The sequence below is a fragment of the Nomascus leucogenys genome, chromosome 17 (assembly GCF_006542625.1).
Source record: "Nomascus leucogenys isolate Asia chromosome 17, Asia_NLE_v1, whole genome shotgun sequence".
Taxonomy (NCBI): domain Eukaryota; kingdom Metazoa; phylum Chordata; class Mammalia; order Primates; family Hylobatidae; genus Nomascus; species Nomascus leucogenys.
The window spans coordinates 57,030,732-57,049,964 of record NC_044397.1 but is presented as its reverse complement, the minus strand read 5'-3'; the positions used below and the strand labels follow the sequence as shown (position 1 = coordinate 57,049,964).

The 19,233-nt window shown below is 37.1% G+C and overlaps 1 protein-coding gene across 1 annotated transcript in view; it reads left to right on the top strand.

The window, feature by feature from the left end:
• ABCA13 (ATP binding cassette subfamily A member 13) overlaps window positions 1-19,233 on the top strand; it is a 489,071-nt gene that overhangs the window by 362,383 nt on the left and 107,455 nt on the right. Inside the window, exons 54-55 of the mRNA XM_030795834.1 lie at window positions 359-551; window positions 4,337-4,446. Coding sequence (XP_030651694.1) covers window positions 359-551; window positions 4,337-4,446 — 303 coding nt within the window. The remainder of the gene's footprint in view (window positions 1-358; window positions 552-4,336; window positions 4,447-19,233) is intronic.

Below are 19,233 nucleotides of genomic sequence, written 5' to 3'. Positions count from 1 at the left end.
TAAAAAGCACTTAATAAGTAAATGCCTTATAATAATTTTGTGATAAGTTATTTTAACATTTAGTACAAAAGTCTGGCATGACTTTATTCATAAAATTAAAAACTAGCTCTAGTTTAGTGCCAATCCATTTCAGTATCTTTTAGGAACATGTATATTTCATTTATGTCAGACAATAAAAAATGGATTCTTGGCTGATAATCAGGATGGCAGAACTGGGGTGCTCTGGACAAAGCTGATTTCGCAGAAGTCTGAAGGCGGTATCTTCCATTTTTTACAAGTCTCTGACCTTTTTTGCCTCTTCTAGACTATTCTGGTATCATTTGCCAGGTGTGAGTTCACTCTGATTTCATCCTCCCAGGGGTCATTCTACTCTCCAAGGCACAGTCAAATCTTCTAAGGATACAGATGTTGAAAAAGAGGAAAAGAGGGTGTTTGAAGGAAGGACCAATGGAGACATTCTTGTGTTATACAACCTTAGTAAACATTATCGACGCTTTTTCCAGAATATTATTGCTGTGCAAGATATTAGTTTGGGCATACCAAAAGGAGAGGTAATGAAGCTTCTATTTTTAATCTTCTTCTGTTGTGAACCTGTACAACTCTAGTTGCTGATCTGCTTGTGTTATTCTCAGAATATTTGAAATCAGAGCCAAAAATAGCCTTCAGATTTTAGAAATTCCTACAAAATCAGTAGGCGCAGAACCAAATAGAGGGTCTGTTGACTATTTCATAGTAAAAACTTGGCTGATTGATAGGATTTATTTTGTTTTATAATTTAAAAAATTTCATGTCATTGCATAATTTTAATTATGACTCGGGCTATGGAATAGCTTTTTGTTGAGCAAATATTTTTTTTGAATCTAATTAAGGAACCACTTTTATCTCTTACTGGGACATCAGTACTCTAAGTGTCCAATTAAGCCAATCTGGCAACATGCTACTCAGAAAAGGTAAAGAACACTCATCCACCATAGCAACAGCTCAGGCAGTTTTTTCCACAGGTAAGACATTAATTCTAGTTATAACGTTTAATCAGAACTGACAGAGGCCATATAAATTGTTCCTGATTTGTGCTTAATGTGTAAAGGGAAATCAGTTCTGGAAGTGATTGCCTTCAATTAACTGTTAAAAATAAAAGAGCACCTTGCATTCATATTTTTCCCAGCTCCTGAGAAATTCAAAATAGGTTATATTGTTATCTGATTGGTATCTATGTTCTACTTGTGATCTGACAGTAGGTGTCTCAGATATGTGTATTCTGAGGTAAAGAGAAGCCGAGAGATCAATCTGAAGTAATGCAGGCATATTCTTACTCTCTGAACTATGATTTCTGGCAGATTAGGACAAAGTGTTAAGAAAGGATTTTTTTTTAGTAGTTGTTAGTGTCTGCTCTAAGACTGGCTATGCAATCTTACCCATCTTATTGAACTATTTTTTGTATCCTTGCTTTAAAAATCATGATTATTATAGTTTTGCCGGTACCTCTCCATAGTAGTTTGAGGCAAAGGAGTGTGGGGGGGCCAAGGTTCACTGAAAATCAACTGACAAAAGGCAGATTAACAGGAAAAAGGCATATGAATTTATTCGATTATAGTTTTACGTGATACGAGAGCCTTCAGAATGAAGACCCAAAGATACAGGGAAACTGTCTATTTTTATGCTTAGGTTCAACCAAGTACGGACAGCCATGTAGAAATATGGTTGGACAGAAAGAGTATGACCCAATTAATGCTATTAGACCGAGAGGGAAGCCCAGCAAGGCCTCTCTGTTTAGATGCGCTTTTTTTTTTTGAGTTATTATCTATATGTTTATGATGTTTTATTTTTATTTTTAAAAATTTTGTTTTAAGTTCTGGGATACATTTGCAGAATTTGCGGGTTTGTTACATAGTTGTAAACGTGTGCTGTGGTGGTTTGCCGCACCTCTCAACCCATCACCTAGGTATTAAACCCCACATGCATTAGCTATTTATCCTGATGCTCTCCCTCCCACCATCCCCCTGACAGGCCCCTGTGTGTGTTGTTCCCCTCCCTGTGTCCATGTGTTCTCATTGTTCAGCTCCCACTTAGAAGTGAGAATGTGCGGTGTTTGGTTTTCTGTTTCTTCCTTCTGGGTATGGGGCAGGACCCTCTCTGGAATGCAGGTCTGTCTTATGACCTACAGTCAAACAAGGTAGGACAGATAACTTCTTTAGGGCTAATTTTTGTACTGAAAAATATGTAAAAGGGGAGAAGTTAGGGTAATATTTTTGGTTTTATGGTGGCTTTGGGGAAAAGAGGTTCTAGTTTCTATGAACAGCCTCAGGGGAGAAAGAGAGGCCAGAGACAGCAGGGCAGGAGAAGGTTAGAGTAAAACTTTTGATTCTGAGGCTGCCTTTGGGGCCTTCACTTTGGGGTATTATTTTCTGAGTCCCAACAGGGCTAAGAGAGAAACTTGTAAAACATTGATAGAATGATGCGCAAGATATCTTAAATGATCCAAGATGCCCCATTTAAAGTTGGATTTTATTATCTTAAGCTCTTTTAAGTATTACAGTTTAATTACCTAGATGGAGAGTGCTACGCAAAAGTCTGTGGAAAATACAGAAATGACTAAGATACAGTCCTGTGTTGTTTAACAATGGGGACATCATCTGAGAAATGTGTCATTAGGTGATTTCATTATATAATATACTTTCACAAACCTACGTGGTATAGCCTATGACACACCTAGGCTATATCGTAAGCCCATTCCTCCTTGGCTACAAATCTATACAGCATGTGCTGAATACTGTAAGCAATTGTAACACAATTGCATGTATTTGTGTATCTAAACATAGACGAGGTACAGTTAAAATATGGTATTGTCATCTTGTAAGATGACCATTGTATATGCAGTTCATCATTGCCTGAACTATCATTGACTGTATGTCCTTCTCCATCTAGAAATTAATAATCAGTTAGGAAACAAAATATCATAAGCATATACTATGTTACATGGGAGCATAAGCATTGTCCCAAGGCAGGGACAGTGATATAATAATATAATATTTTTTGGAAGTCACAGCATCATAATAATTGTTATCCTCCCAATTTCATTTTTATATATATTAAAGTACTTTCTAAAAAGAACTGAAAGGTGCATGAGTGGTATTGTCTTCAATGCTGTCAGTCTAGAGAGGGTGGCTGGGCAGGCAGGGAAGGAAAGGTGGGAGGACAGGGTATGTGGGGAGAGCTTTATTAAAAAGGTGGTTTATAGCTAAGCCTAAAAGCATTGGTAGAATTTGGATAGGCTGATGGTGGTGTACCCTGGAACATGGACAGGGTAGGCCTGGAGGGAGACAGACTCATATTGCAGATGGTGGGAGAGATGCAGGGAAAGTGGGGAAAACATGGTAATTGAAGCAGATGGCAACTCAGGGGAGTTGTGAAATCCAGAGGTCCAAAATAGGGTTAGGTGATGGTTAGGTGGGGCTTGGTGGCAGAAAATCCAGAAGCAGTCACTTTTCAAGATTTGAGAAGCCAGGAAGCCAGTTTGTATCCATAGATCACAGCTCCTAGCCATCAGAAAACAGCTGCCTTGGAAGGAGATTGACAGAACCAGAGAGACACTGTCACCAAGGTGGACTCTCAGGCACAGTATATGCTGAGGCACATGATAGAGACAAAGTGTAAAAAGACAGCAAAGAGGCCATTTTTCATGTTGGCTGTAAGGCGAGATTGGATCAAGAACTGAGTTGACTCTATGCTCAACGTCAGAATATAGAAAGAGAGGTTCTCTTTTAATTAATATCAAGATTAGCCTAGACTCTGAGTTAGGAGTGAATTTGCAGGAATTTACAGGCTCTTCAATGGAAAAAGAAGGTATATAAGAAAGCTGTGAGCACTACACACACACATACACATACACACACACACACATATGTATATACAGTAGAAGATGGAATCTTTTAAGAAAATACTTTAAAATATACAAAAATGAAATTAGGAGAATAAGAATTATAATGATGTGACTTCCAAAGAATATTATACTATCTCTGCATAATTTGGGGGTAGTTGGCATTTACTTCTCATCCTCTTGAGTTTTCCACACATGAATTTATTGTCTGTAAATTACTGCTGAAATTCTTATACCATTCAAGTGCCATGATGATTTTGAGAGGACTTTGTAATCTATACAGTGTTTTATACAATATTGTCATTTTAAAACTCCATAAATAACACAAACCAACAAAGTCAACTCAAAGTTGGCTAAAAGCAAGTGCTGTTTCTAATATAATTTTGATTTTATTTAACTTGTTCTATTTATTTAGCTTGTTTGATTGAATGTGCTTTACTTAACTTTGTTTCCTCTTAGTGCTTTGGACTTCTGGGGGTGAATGGGGCTGGGAAGAGCACGACTTTCAAAATGCTGAATGGTGAAGTTTCTCCAACTGCAGGACATGCTATCATCAGGACTCCCATGGGGTAAGATACAGATTTCATCATTTTTGCTGCTTAAAGAGATAACAAGCCCAGAGAACCCCCAGCATTCCTTCAGTCCTGTGGAATAAAATTTGAAAACATCATTTTCCTCCAAATTTACCTTCCAATTAGCACTTCTCTGATGTGGGGAAAAGTTTCCAAATATGAATAAACTGAGCTCAGTACTCCCAGCTGGAGTAAAGGGCCTTGGAGGTCTTTTCACAGAGCAGCCAAAGGCAGACCTCCCTGGGAGGTATCAGAGTGGATTGGAAGTACCCAGCTCCTCTCTGCAGATGGAACTCAGGGGAGCAGGAAATGGTCAAGGGGTGGTTCTTCTTTATTCTCCTCTGGGTAAAGCTTCAAATGTTCCCGTCAGCCTAAATGGCCAGATGGTTTCCCTCTTTTTACCACCCAGACTTCCTCTTTCAGGTGGTCATGACTCCTTCAGGGTAGGAGCCGTGAACACATTAAAAACCAAGAAAGCGGTCTCTAGGGGAGTAGGCAAGATGTTTATTCCCCTTGCTTTAACATATGTGAGGTCCTTGGGCGCCCTGCACACTGAGAGGCTGCCTGAGGCCAGATAACCCCTACAGGCTCTGTGGGTAACATACACTCATGCACTCCTGTATGTCACTCTTACCTGGGCCCTTTCACTCCTGTTTCACAGGGCACGTGATTCTTCACCTCCTTCTAAACTGTGTGCTTGGTTGGGAACATTCAGGGCATGGTGCCTTCACACCCCTTTCCGCATCTGTGTGGTAGTGTGTCTTCCCTTTTCCCCTGCTCTGATCAGGACTAATGTTAATGGTGTTTTTTTCTACTGCAAGAAGAAATCCCCTGCTCTAAACCTCTCTGTGCTCAATTTGCTCTTTGATTTGTGTGCTATCAGGTTTACCCTAACAGCAAACTGGGCTCAATATCACAAAGTAAAATCTTAGACCTTTAATTTCATAGCCAGTTTCTGGTGATTCTTTCTCCACACACCAGTCCTGTGCTGTGTCTCCTAATATGGATGTCCTCATATCCCATTCTGTTTTCAGTACTGTGCTACAAGGCCCCAGGCATCTATCTTTCTTTTTTCCCACTGCAGCAAACTCATTGCAACTTGATGAGTAGTCAAATCCACAGCTGTCTTTACGAATTTCAACACAACACCCACCAGCCAACAGGTTGAGAAGTGACCTCCAGCTTTCTGTTCAGTTTCTGATCCACAGAGATATTTATTTTTAAGAGAGGTTATATGTTCTCGACACTAGTTTTGTAGCAATGAATATGGCAAATAAAAATCGATTAAACACTATTTTGTGGATGTAGAGAAAGAACTGTAAAGGATTTCCCACTGGAATTTTAATTGACTTTATGTTGCATTTATAAATTAATTTGGAAAGAACTAACATTTGACAATCTTTTTTTAATAATCACTTGCTAAAATAAATAGAATTCATTTGTAAAAGTATTTTAATTAATTCTTACATTCTATTAGAAGAGAATGCTCTTATCAGTAATGAAACATTTTTCTATACTTTCTCTACAGTAATGTCTCATTTTTAAATTTTATTTTTTATTTCAATAGGTTTTTGGGGAACAGGTGGTGTTTGGTTACATGAATAAGTTCTTTAGTGGTGATTTCTGAGATTTTGGTGCACCTCACCCAAGCAGTGTACACAGTACCAATGTGTAGTCTTTTATCCCTCACTCCCCTCCCAACCTTTCTCCCCAAGTCCCCAAAATTCATTGTATCATTCTTAAAATTCATTGTATCATTCTTATGCCTTTGTGTCCTAATAGCTTAACTTACAATTATGAGTGAGAACATAAGAATGCTTGGTTTTTCATTCCTGAGTTACTTCACTTAGAATAATAGTCTCCAGTTCCATCCAGGTTGCTGCAAATGCCATTATTTATTTAGTTCCTTTTTGTGGCTGAATAGTGTTTCATGGTGTATATATATATATATATACATGGTGTATACATATATATTCTTTATCCACTTGTTGATTGATAGGCATTTGGACTGGTTTCATATTTTTGCAATTGCAAATTATGCTGCTATAAACGTTTGTGTAAATATCTTTTTCGTATAATGACTTTTTTTCCTCTGGGTAGATACCTAGTAGTGGGATTGCTGGATCAAACGGTAGATCTACTTTTAGTACTTTAAGGAATCTCCACACTGTTTTCTATAGTGGTTGTACTAGTTTACTTTCCCACCAACAGTGTAAAAGTGTTCCCTTTTTACCACATCCATGCCAACATCTATTATTTTAATTTTTTGATTATGGCCATTCTTGCAGGAGTGAAGTGGTACCACATTGTGTTTTGATTTGTATTTCCCTGATCATTAGTGATGTTGAGCATTTTTTCATATGCTTGTTAGTCATTTGTCTGTCTTCTTTTGAGAATTGTCTATTCATGTCCTTAGCCCACTTTTCGATGGTATTTTTTGTTTCTTTCCTGCTGATTTGTTTGAGTTCTTTGTAGATTCTGGATCTTAGTCTTTTGTCAGATGTATAGATTGTGAAGATTTTCTCCTACTCTGTGGGTTGGCTGTTAACTCTGCTGATTGCTTATTTGGCTGTACAGAAGCTTTTTAGTTTAATTAAGTCCCATCTGTTTATCTTTGTTTTTGTTGCATTTGCTTTTTGGTTCTTGGCCATGAAGTCTTTGCCTAAGCCAATGTTTAGAAGGGTTTTTCCGATGTTATCTTCTAGAATCATTATGGTTTCAGGTCTTAGATTTAAGTCTCTGATGCACCTTGAGTTGATTTTTGTATAAGGTGAGAGATGAGGATCCAGTTTCATTCTTCAACATGTGGCTTGCTAATTATCCCTGCACCATTTGTTGAATATGGTGTCCTTTCCCATCTTTATGTTTTTTTGTTTGCTTTGTCAAAGATCAGTTGGCTGTGAGTATTTGGCTTTATTTCTGGGTTATTGATTCTGTTCCATTCGTGTATGTGCCTATTTTTATACAAGTACCATTCTGTTTTGGTGACTATGGCTTTACAGTATAGTTTGAAGTTAGGTAATGTGATGCCTCCAGGTTTGTTCTTTTTGCTTAGTAATTGCTTTGGCTATGTGGGCTTATTTTTGGTTCCATATGAATTTTAGGATTTTTTTTTCTAGTTCTGTGAAGAATGATGGTGGTATTTTGATGGGAATTCCACTGAAATTGTAGATTGCTTTTGGCAGTATGGTCATTTTCACAATATTGATTCTACCCATCCATGAGCATGGGATGTGTTTCCATTTGTTTGTGTCATCTATGATTTCTTTCAGCAGTGTTTTTTACTTTTCCTTGTAGAGGTCTTTCACCTCCTTGTTTAGGTATATTCCTATTTTTTTTTTTTTTTTTTTTGCAGCTATTGTAAAAGGGGTTGAGCTCTTGATTTGATTCTTCATTTGGTTGCTCTTGGTGTATAGCAGAGCTACTGATTTGTGTACATTAATTTTGTGTCCTGAAACCTTGCTGAATTTATTTACTAGTTCTAGGAGTTTTTTGGATGAGTCTTTAGGGTTTTCTATGTATACAATCATATCATCAGCAAACAGCAACAGTCTGACTTCCTCTTTACCAATTTGGATGCTCTTTATTTTTTTCTCCTGTGTGATTGCTCTGGCTAGGACTTCCAGTACTATGTTGAATAGAAGAGGTGAAAGTGTGCATCCTTGACTTGTTCCAGTTCTCAGGGGGAATGCTTTCAGCTTGTCCACATTCAGTATAATATTGGCTGTGGGTTTGTCATAGATGGCTTTTAATACCTTAAGTTATGTCCCTTCTATTCCTGTTTTGCTGAGGGTTTTAATCATAAAGAATGCTAGATTATGTCAAATGCTTTTTCTGCATCTATTGAGATGATCATATGAATTTTGTTTTTAATTCTGTTTATGTGGTGTATCACATTAACTGGCTTGCATATGTTAAATCGACCCTGCATCCCTGGTATGAAACACATTTGATCATGATGGATTATCTTTTTGATATGCTTTGGATTCAGTTAGCTAGTATTTTTATAAGGATTTTTTCATCTATGTTCACTAGGGATATTGGTGTGTAGTGTTCTTTTTTTGTTATGTCCTTTCCTGATTTTGGTATTAGGGTGACACTGGCTTCATAGAGTGATTTAGGGAGGATTCCCTCTTGCTCTATCCTGTGGAATAGTGTCAATAGGATTGGTCCCAATTCTTCTTTGAATGTCTGATAGAATTCAGCTGTAAATTCCTCTGGTACTGGACTTGTTTTTATTGGGAATTTTTTTAATTATCATTTCAATCTTGCTGCTGGTTATTGGTCTATTCAGAGTTTCTGTTTCTTCCTGGTTTAATCTAGGAGGATTATATAGTTCTAGGAATGTATCCATCTCCTTCAGGTTTCCTAATTTATGTGTGTGAAGGTGTTCATACTAGAATTGAATAATATTTTTATTTCTGTAGTATCAGTAATAATATCTCCTGTTTCATTTGTGATTGAGCTTATTTGAATCTTCTCTCTTCTTTTCTTGGTTAATCTTTCTAATGGTCTATCAATTTTATTTGTCATTTTGGATAACCAGCTTTGTGTTTCATTTATCTTTTGCTTTTTTTTTTTTGTTTAAATTTCATTTTGTTCTGCTCTGATCTTCGTTATTTCTTTTCTTCTGCTGGATACGAGTTTGGTTTGTTTCTCTAAGTCTTTGAGATGTGACTTTACATTGGCTGTTTGTGCTCTTTCAGATGTTTTGATGTAGGCATTTAAGGCTATGAGCTTTCCTTTTAGCACTGCCTTTGATGTATCCCAGAGGTTTTGATAGGTTGTGTCACTATTATCATTCAGTTCAAAGAATTTTTGAATGTTAATCTTGATTTCATTGTTGACCCAATGATCATTCAGGAGTAGGTTATTTAATTTCTATGTATTTGCATGGTTTTGAGGGTTCCTTTTGGAGGTGAGTTCCAATTTTATTCAACTGTGGTCTGAGACAGTACTTAATATAATTGCGATTTTCTTAAATTTACTCATAATTGTTTTGTGCCCTATCATATGGTCTATCTTGGAGAATGTTCCATGTGCTAATGAATAGAATGGATATTCTGTAGCACATGAATGTTCTGTCATCATCTGTTGAGTCCATTTGTTCTAGGGTATAGTTTAAGTCCACTGTTTCTTTGTTGACTTTCTGTCTTGATGACCTGACTAGTGCAGACAGTGGAGTATTGAAAGTCCCCCACTATCATTGTGTTGCTATCTATCTCATATTTTAGGTCTAGTAGTAATTGTTTTATAAATTTGGGAGCTCCAGTGTTAGGTGCATATATGTTTAGGATTGTGATATTTTCTTGTTGGGCTAGTCCTTTTGTCATTATATAACGCCCTTCTTTGTCTTTTTTTTAACTGCAGTTGCTTTAAAGTTTGTTTTGTCTGATGTAAGAATTACTACTCCTGCTTGCTTTTGGTGTCCATTTGCATGGAATATCTCTTTCCACCCCATTTACCTTAAGCTTATGTGCATCCTTATGTGTTAGATGAGCCTCCTGAAGACAGCAGAAATTTGGTTGATGAATTCTTATCTATTCTGCCATTCTGTATCTTTTAAGTGGAGCATTTAAGCCATTTACATTCAGTGTTAGTACTATTTGTTGCCTGAATGTCTTGTTTGTTTGTTTGTTTTTTTTCATTGTGTTATTGTTATATAGGTCCTGTGATATTTATGCTTTAAAGAGGTTCTATTTTGGTGTATTTTGAGGATTTGTTTTAAGTTTTAGAGCTTGTTTTAGCAGTTCTTGTAGAGCGGAGCTGGTAGTGGTGAATTGTCTTAGCATTTGTTTGTCTGGAAAAGACTGTATCTTTCCTTCATTCATGAAGCTTAGTTTCACTGGATACAAAATTCTTGGCTGATAATTGCTTTGTTTAAGGAGGTTAAAAATAGAACCCTGATCCCTTCTAGCTTTCAGGATTTCTTCTGAGAAATCTGCTGTTACTCTGATAGCTTTTCCTTCATAGGTTACGTGATGCTTTTGCCTTAGAGCTCTTAAGATTCTTTCCTTTGTCTTTACTTAGATAACCTGATAACTGTGTGCTTATTTGCATGCTTTTGAGGGTTCCTTAAAACCTAGGTGATGATCTTTTTTCAATGAATTTCCCAGGTGTTCTTTGAGCTTCTTGTATTTGAATGTCTAGATCTCTAGCAAGGCCAGGGAAGTTTTTCTTGATTATTCCCTCAAATATGTTTTCCACACTTGTAGATTTCCCTTCTTCCTCAGGACAACCAATTATTCTTAGGTTTGGATGCTTAACATAATCCCAAACTTCTTGGAGGCTTTGTTCATTTTTTAAAATTCTTTTTTCTTTGTCTTTGATGAATTGGGTTAATTAGAAAGCCTTGCCTTTGAGCTCTGAAGTTCTTGCTTCTGCTTTTCCTGTTCTATTGCTGAGAATTTTCAGTGCCTGTTGCATTTCTCTAAGTGTGTCTTGATTTCCAGAAGTTGTGGTTTTTAAAAATTTATGCTATCTGTTACACTAGAGATTTTTCCTTCCATGTTCTTTATTATATTTTTGATTTATTTAAGTTAGAGTTCACTTTTCCCTGGTTCCTCCTCGGTTAGCTTAATAATTGAACTTCTAAATTATTTTTCTGGCAATTCAGAGATTTTGTTTTGGTTTCAATCCATTGCTGGTGAGCTGATATGATCTTTTAGGGGTGTTAAAGAATTGTGCTTGGTGCCGGGCACGGTGGCTCACGCTTGTAATCCCAGCACTTTGGGAGGCCGACGTGGGTGGATCACGAGGTCAGGAGATCGAGACCACGGTGAAACCCCGTCTCTACTAAAAATACAAAAAAAAAATTAGCTAGGCGTGATGGCGGGCGCCTGTAGTCTCAGCTACTCGGAGAGGCTGAGGCAGAAGAATGGCGTGAACCTGGGAGGCGGAGCTTGCAGTGAGCTGAGATTGCGCCACTGCACTCCAGCCTGGGTGACAGAGAGAGACTCCGTCTCAAAAAAAAAAAAAAAAAAAAAAAAAAAAAAAAGAATTGTGCTTTGTCATATTACCAGAATTGTTTTTCTGGTTTCTTCTCATTTGGGCAGACTATGTCAGAGGGAAGATCTGGGACTCTAGCTGCTGTTTAGATTCTTTTGTCCCACAGGGTGCTCCCTTGATGTGGTGCTCTCCCCCTTCCCCTAGGAATGGGGCTTCCTGAGAGCCCAACTGTAGTGATTGTTTTTACCCTTCTGGATCTAGCCACCCAGCAGAGCTATCAGGCTCCAGGATGGTATTGGGGAGTGTCTGCCAAGAGTCCCGTGATGTGATCCATCTTCAGGTCTTTCAGCCGTGGATACCATCACCTGCTCAGGTGGAGGTAGCAGGGGAATGAAGTGGACTCTTTGAGGTTCCTTGGTTGTATTTTTGTTTAGTGTGCTGGTTTTGCATTGGTTGGCCTCCAGCCAGGAGGTGGCACTTTCAAGATTGTATCAGCAGCCCTTGTGGAAAAAGGATCAGGTGGTGGGTGGGGCCATAGAGTTCCCAAGAGATTATGTGCTTTGTCTTCAGCTGCCAGGGCAGGTAGAGAAGGACAGTCAGATGGGGGCAGAGTTAGGTGTGTCTGAGCTCAGACTCTCCTTCGGTGGGGCTTGCTGTGGTGGCAGTGGGGGTGGGTGTGTGGTTCTCAGGACAGTGGATTTATGTTCCTCAGGGGATTATGGCTGCCTCTGCTGAGTCACACAGGTTGCCAGGGAAGTGGGGGTAGGTCGGCAGTCACAGGCCTTACCCCACTGCCATACAGCCTGCAGCCCTGAAGATGGGTCTCACTCCCACTGTGGCCTTCCCAACAGCACCAAGTCAATTTCCAGGCAGTTGGTGACCAGGGCTGAGAACTTGTCCCGGAGAACTCAGCCTTCCTGCTGAGAAAGCAAATGGACTCATGGTTTTCTGATGTCTCATTGAGCCAGCAGCAGTGATCCAGTTCCTTCAAAGGGTCTGTGGATTCTCTCAGCTTTCCTGGTATGTTCCTAGGGTAATTCTTGTAGCAAAAGTTCACGGTATGAGTCTTCACATGCGGCTGTCTGAGCAGGAGCTGCAGGCTAGTCCTGCCTCCTATCCCTCTATGGTAACACCTCTGATTCTAATTCTCCTTATTGCTTTCCTTAAAACTATCAAAACAATGTTAAATGGCAACGCATTTTCTCATTTAATGGTAATATTTCTATTTATGAAATATGATGGATTGAAAATTATCTACAAATTTTCATCTAATGTAGGCATTATTTTGTTTGCAATTTTATAAAAAGTTCTTACAAGAATATTTTAAATTTATCACTTTAAGGCCGGGTGCAGTGGGTCACACTTGTAATCCCAGCATTATGGGAGGCCGAGGTGGGAGGATCACCTGAGGTCAGAAGTTCAAGACCAGCCTGGCCAACATGGTAAAACCCCAGCTCTACTAAAAATACAAAAATTACGTGGGTGTGGTGGTGTGTGCCTGTAATCCCAGCTACTCAGGAGGCTGAAGTGGCAGAATCACATCAACTCTGGAGGCAGAGGTTGCAGTGAGCCGAGATCACACCACTGCACCCCAGCCTGGGTGACAGAGTGAGACTCCATCTCAAAAAAAAAAAAAAAAAAAAAAATTGTAACTTCAACATTTATAAAGTTGCATGACAAATCTGTTATAAATAAGAGATTCTTGATTATCCATCTATCCTTAGCTTTCCATAATAAATTTTATTTTTGTTAGATTTTTAATATTTTTGTTAAATTTCATATGCTGACTATATAGATTTTATATTTATTCATAAGAAAAATTAATTTGTTGCAAACTTCATTTTCAATTTTTGCTATTAACTATTTTGCATTTTTGTAATTTTGACAATTTGTGTTTCCTTAGAAACTCATTAATTTAATTCAAAATTGCAAATTACTTACATAGGGTTATAACTATGGTTCTCCTAAAATTTGTATTTCCTTTCTATACCTATATCTGTATATTTGTGTTTTATTTCTATAAGTTATATTTTCCAGATTCTGACTTTTATTTTTAAAAGGATGAAATATTGAATTTATTTAGGAATTCAAATTATTTTTACTTTTCAAATTTATCAAACTTTGTCATTCTTCTTAATCCTCCACTATGCTTTGCTCAATCTAGTTTTGTTGTTTTATTTCTAACTTTTTGATTTAAGTGATTTTTGTGTTTTTCATCTTAAAATAAAAAATCAAATTATGAGGGCTACCAATATGCTTTCTGTACAGCTTTTACCTTGATCCTAAACATGTAATAAATCATGTTATTGTTGTTATTCTCTAAATGATGTTAGAAATAAATTTTCAGTGCCACAAAAGAAATAGCACTCGAACATGAATTTTCTCAGCAAGGCAGTTTTATTTCTATATAAGGATGCATTTCATAGATGGAGCAATGGCGAGAGCACACCTGAACAAGGGAGGGGAAGAAGTTTTTATCCCTGACGCAGGTAGCCCCTACTGCTGTGTCATTCCCCTATTGGTTAGGGTTGGACCACACAGTCTCAGCTAATTCCTATTGGCTGTTTTAAAGAGAGCAGGAGTACAAGCCAGAGTGGTGGGGTGAGCAGTTCTGATGGGAAAGACGGTTACAGAACAAATGACTAAAGGTGACTCAGGTCAGAACAGGTGATCGGGGGTGACTCAGGACAGAGCAGGTGATCAAGAGTGACTCAGGATGGAGCAGGTGACCAGGGGTGACTCAGGACTGAGTCAGGAGTGGAGCTCCTGGACTGACTCAGGACTGGAGCAGGTGACCAGGGAAACAGATGTGATCTACTGATTAGAACTGGTGGGAGGTTGTTTACTGAAACTAGGGGCAAGGAGATGAGGAAAATGAAGAAGTTAAACTTTAAAATGAAGATCATAGAACTGAACATACTGACATACTGATTCTTTGAAGAGAAACTTAGAACTCACTGTATTTAACAATGACATATGTGATTTTAATATAGTATTTTTATCAAATTAGAAGACTTTCTTTCAGATACTTATTATCTTATTTTTTTCTTTCTTTCTTTCTTTTTTTTTTTTTTTTTTTTTGAGACGGAGTCTTGCTCTAGCACCCAGGCTGGAGTACAGTGGCACGATCTCAGCTCACTGCAACCTCTGCCTCTTGAGTTCAAGTGATTCTCCTGCCTCAGCCTCCTGAGTAGCTGGGATTACAGGTGCATGCCACCACACCTGACTACATTTTGTATTTAGAGATGGGGTAGAGATGTAGTAGAGATGGGGTAGCTGTAGTAGAGATGGGGTTTTACCATGTTGGCTAGGCTGGTTTCGAACTGCTGACCTCAGGTGATCCACCCACCTCGACCTCCCAAAGTCCTGGGATTACAGGTATGAGCCATTGCACCCAGCCTATCTTATTTCTTCCTTCAATATTTTTACAAAATAATTTTAAAGACTTTTTTGAAGTTTAATTTACATATGAAAAAGAACATCCAATGACTTTTCATAAAGTGAATATAATTATATAATCAGTACCTACCTCAAGAAACAGAACCAGACCACCAGCCCATAAATTCCATCTAATCACATCCCTGTTGAGGTTAACTCTCATTTGCATCTTTTTTGTTTTTAATACAACTTAATGTATTATTAAAGGCAATCTTGTAAACAAAACTCAGGACAAGAAATAGAACTTTGGCAGCTAACTTATAAGTCATTCTATGTACTCCATTCCAAACACAACCTCGTCCATCTAAATTATTTTTTAGAATTCATTACTCAAGAGTGTATTCCTAGACACCATAGTTTAATCTTGCATGTTTGTAAGATACTTGATAGGGCCTTTAAGTTACTCAATTCACAGGTCCTTTCTCCATTCCTTTCATTTCTTTACAAACTCTCTGTCAAAGAACCTGGACTGTTGGACATGGTGAGTTGGCTTACAAACTTTGCTGACTGCATACTGATGATGGAATTTAACATGTTCATTTGTTCTGTTTCTTGTAATTGCAGCTGGATTCAGAGGTTTAGTTAGACTCAGGTTCAGTCCTTTGGCATGACTAAACAGGAGATGATGTTCTCTTTCATCAAAAGGCACACAATGTCTGGGTCAGGTGAGGTGGCTCATGCCTGTAATCCTAGCACTTTGGGAGGCTGTGGCGGGCGAATTGCTTGAGCCCAGAGTTTGAGACCAGTCTGGGAAACATGGCGAAACCCTGTCTCTACCAAAAATACAAAAATTAGCCAATTTCATAACCTTGTGTAAAAATAAATAAATATTAAAATATAAAACTGAAAAATAGGCACATAATAGCTGGTCTTTAGTCTTTTTTTTGCTTTTGGCAGTTTTGATGTTTAATGCTTAGGTGAATTCATCCATTGCAAAATGGTGACATTTTAACTTAGTCTTTTTGTTTTCATTTACTAGTTTGGATAATTTTGTACAGAGATGCTTTAACTGTCTTTCATTTGGCTACTCAGAGGTACAGTTCACACAGGAAAAGAGACAGAATTTATTTACCCAGTTTTCATGATAATCAATTGGTTTTCAGCTGTCCTCAGAAAGTGACGGATTAGGTTTTCATGTATGTGTTTCCTTGTATCATTTTGATTTCATTCTGATAGAATTAGAATGTATCACAAGTGTCACTTTGTGCTTAGTTATCTCTTTTACTTCTTAGAATTTCCCTTTTTTATTCTCTCCTCATTCTCCTCTACTCATTTCTTCATCCATATACTAGAAATAATAACTCAAATGTTTAAATGAGGCTTCAGTGCTATACCACATAAAATCCACCTTGTGCAGAAACAGACAAGCTGTTGTCATTTAACTGCAACTAACTTATATAAAGAAAGTTGCAGACCTGAAATCAAATGTCTTGCTCCAAATGCTACATGCTATATCTATTTCTGTCTGTGGGCAGATAATGCAGTTTTACTTGGGTTAATCTATGTCAATAAGTGAAAACTCAACATTAAAATCTAATTATGTTTGAGAACAGAAAGTAGAGAAAATTTATTAGTTGAGCAAGTGTTTGAGGTTGGTATGTGTAAAGAGAGTTGTGATACTACTTACTGTGAAAGGAAATCATGCTGTATGGGATTGAATCTCTCTCAAGTGTTTCCTTGATTTTTCCCTGCAGTCATAGAAGAAGTAAGATATTTTTGTTGAGTTTGGAGGTGGGTTTTGAAAAAAAAAAATTTCTAACTTCTCTATTTAGAAGTACATGTAGACACAAGAATTGTAACTTATAAAGCAAAATTAGGTTTATTTCTTCATCCCTGGAAGACTGACTCTCTCCTTTATAATTCTATTTCATCATTTGTAAAATAATTGGAAAATGAAATTCAAATAACTATTCTTGAAAGGAAGAATAAATTTACATCCAAATAATGGTCTGCAAGTCCCTTATTATACACCATATCTGTGTAATTAGTTTAATTATAACTAAATCACGCTTGCATTAATTATATTTTAACCTTGATTATTTGTAATGTTAATTGCATATTGGTATTCAAAGACTTAAATAGGTAATTAGCAGCACAATGGAATTTTTCACTACTTAGAGAGTTGAAATGTACCTTCCTGCCCATGAAGCCCATAGCTTATTGCTACCTAATTGAAACACATCTACTCATTCATCATTATATTAAGGTATTTTTGTCTCTTCTTTGAGGTTATATTATCTAAAACAGTGCTCTTTTACTTTCCTGTTTAATTTACTAATTTCCGTGAATGCACATCTTCAAACTTGAGAGTAATACATGTCTAAATATATTTCAAAATTGGCCACTATAGTTTGGCTCAGAGCATGTCATGTTCTCCTGATATACTGATAGCTGTCACAGGCCAGAAATCACATGCATTTTTATTATTATTATTTTTTATTCTCAGTAGCTCTTCTTCCTCCTATCGTAACTCTCAACTTTTTGTCTCGGCAAGTTGTCAAGGCTGCAGCATAATAGACTAGGTCCCAGAGGAAGTGAAGACAAGGAAGTGAAGTAGGGAATTTAAAGCTAAGATTTGTTTTATGAATTTGATCAACACAGTTGAGAAGTGGGCATAAGAATAAATAATTATTTGGCTTAAAACTAGCAGGCTCATATCTGGCACACTAAAGTCCTGCTAAGGTAGTGGCAAGATTAACAAAATGCTCTAAAAATTGGAGACAAGTTTTCTGATGAAAATCTTATGTTGTGATATTTACTTAAAATATGAAAGGCATAATCCCAGCACTTTGGGAGGCCGAGGCGGGCGGATCACGAGGTCAGGAGATCGAGACCACAGTGAAACCCCGTCTCTACTAAAAATACAAAAAATTAGCCGGGCGTGGTGGCGGGCGCCTGTAGTCCCAGCTACTCAGAGAGGCTGAGGCAGGAGAATGGCGTGAACCCGGGAGGCGGAGCTTGCAGTGAGCCGAGATTGCGCCACTGCACTCCAGCCTGGGCGACAGAGCGAGACTCCGTCTCAAAAAAAAAAAAAAAAAAAAAAAAAAAAAAAATATGAAAGGCAGTGGCATTTTTATTTGGTCAGCACAGTGTTAAAATTTTGGATTTGGATTGGCGTTGGTTCCAGTTTGTCACAGTTGCCACCATTGCTTGTCGCCTTATTGATGGACACCATCAAACGTTTACTTGGACTATTACATCTGAAATTATTGAAATCTGTGGCTCCTGAGCACCATAAATGTTCGTCTCATTAGCCATGATTTACTGTGTCTCTCTTATTCGCCGAGTATTAAGTTAGGGGCTTTACATTCTTGATCTTATTTGATAATTATAATGACAAAGAGGTTGTTATCCTAATTTTACTGACAAGAATCTAAGATTCAGAAAAATTAAGTGGCTTGCCGGAAGTCAAACTTCTAGAACATGATGGAGCTTTGAATCCAAATTTTTGAAACTCTAAATCACATGCACTTCCTATCCACCCTTTGACTATTAGAGAAAACCCACAAAGTAGTCACAATCAATGAGATAGAACATAAAACATTTTAAAAGGGAGAAGAAAAAGATATATATGTATAAAATATCATGTATATAAATATCATATGATATATATCTTAGTTATATCTATATATCTATTTTAAAAGGAAAGTTGACATACCAGAGCAGGCACATGTTTTTATAATAAATATTATTGGGAGTATCTTTCCTTAAAAAATCAAACGCTCAGAAACTGGGTTAAAAAAAGGTATTATTATTATTTTTTTACATGACACAACACACCATTACAGTGAAATTAAAAATAATGTCCATTATGCAAATGAAAACAAAACAAAACTATAAATGTGTTAACATTTAAATATATAATTCAAGTAAAGGCACATATGAGGCAAAGACACTACTAAATAAAATACATTCTTTGATGTGAAGTCATTGTAGTCAAGAAATTCTGTATATGAAAGACATAGAATGATAAGGTGTAAAGCAAAGTCTGTTGGGAAAACCAGAAAGAGAATGAGAAGATGCGTTGGAAGGAAGAGACCTTAACTCTTTACTCTAATTATCTAATAGTTAAAAAGTGTAATATATTTGGAGAATGAGTTTCACATCATCAACACAAGAAACAAGACTGTTTATCATACAAACATGACAAATACAACTCCTCATTTTTATTTATGAAGTACTAGAGTAATTCCTCTTAAAATAAGAAACAGAATAACATGATCAACATTATTATTTAGCATTTTCTAGAATTTAAGTTCCTGCTATAAGACATAGTTTAAAAAATAGTATGAGTATTTATACTGTTGATTATTACCTTTTGTGTCATCATACACTTAAATACCCAAGAAGATCAATTAAGAAATAATTTCAACTGAAGTGGCCAGAAAAAATAATAAA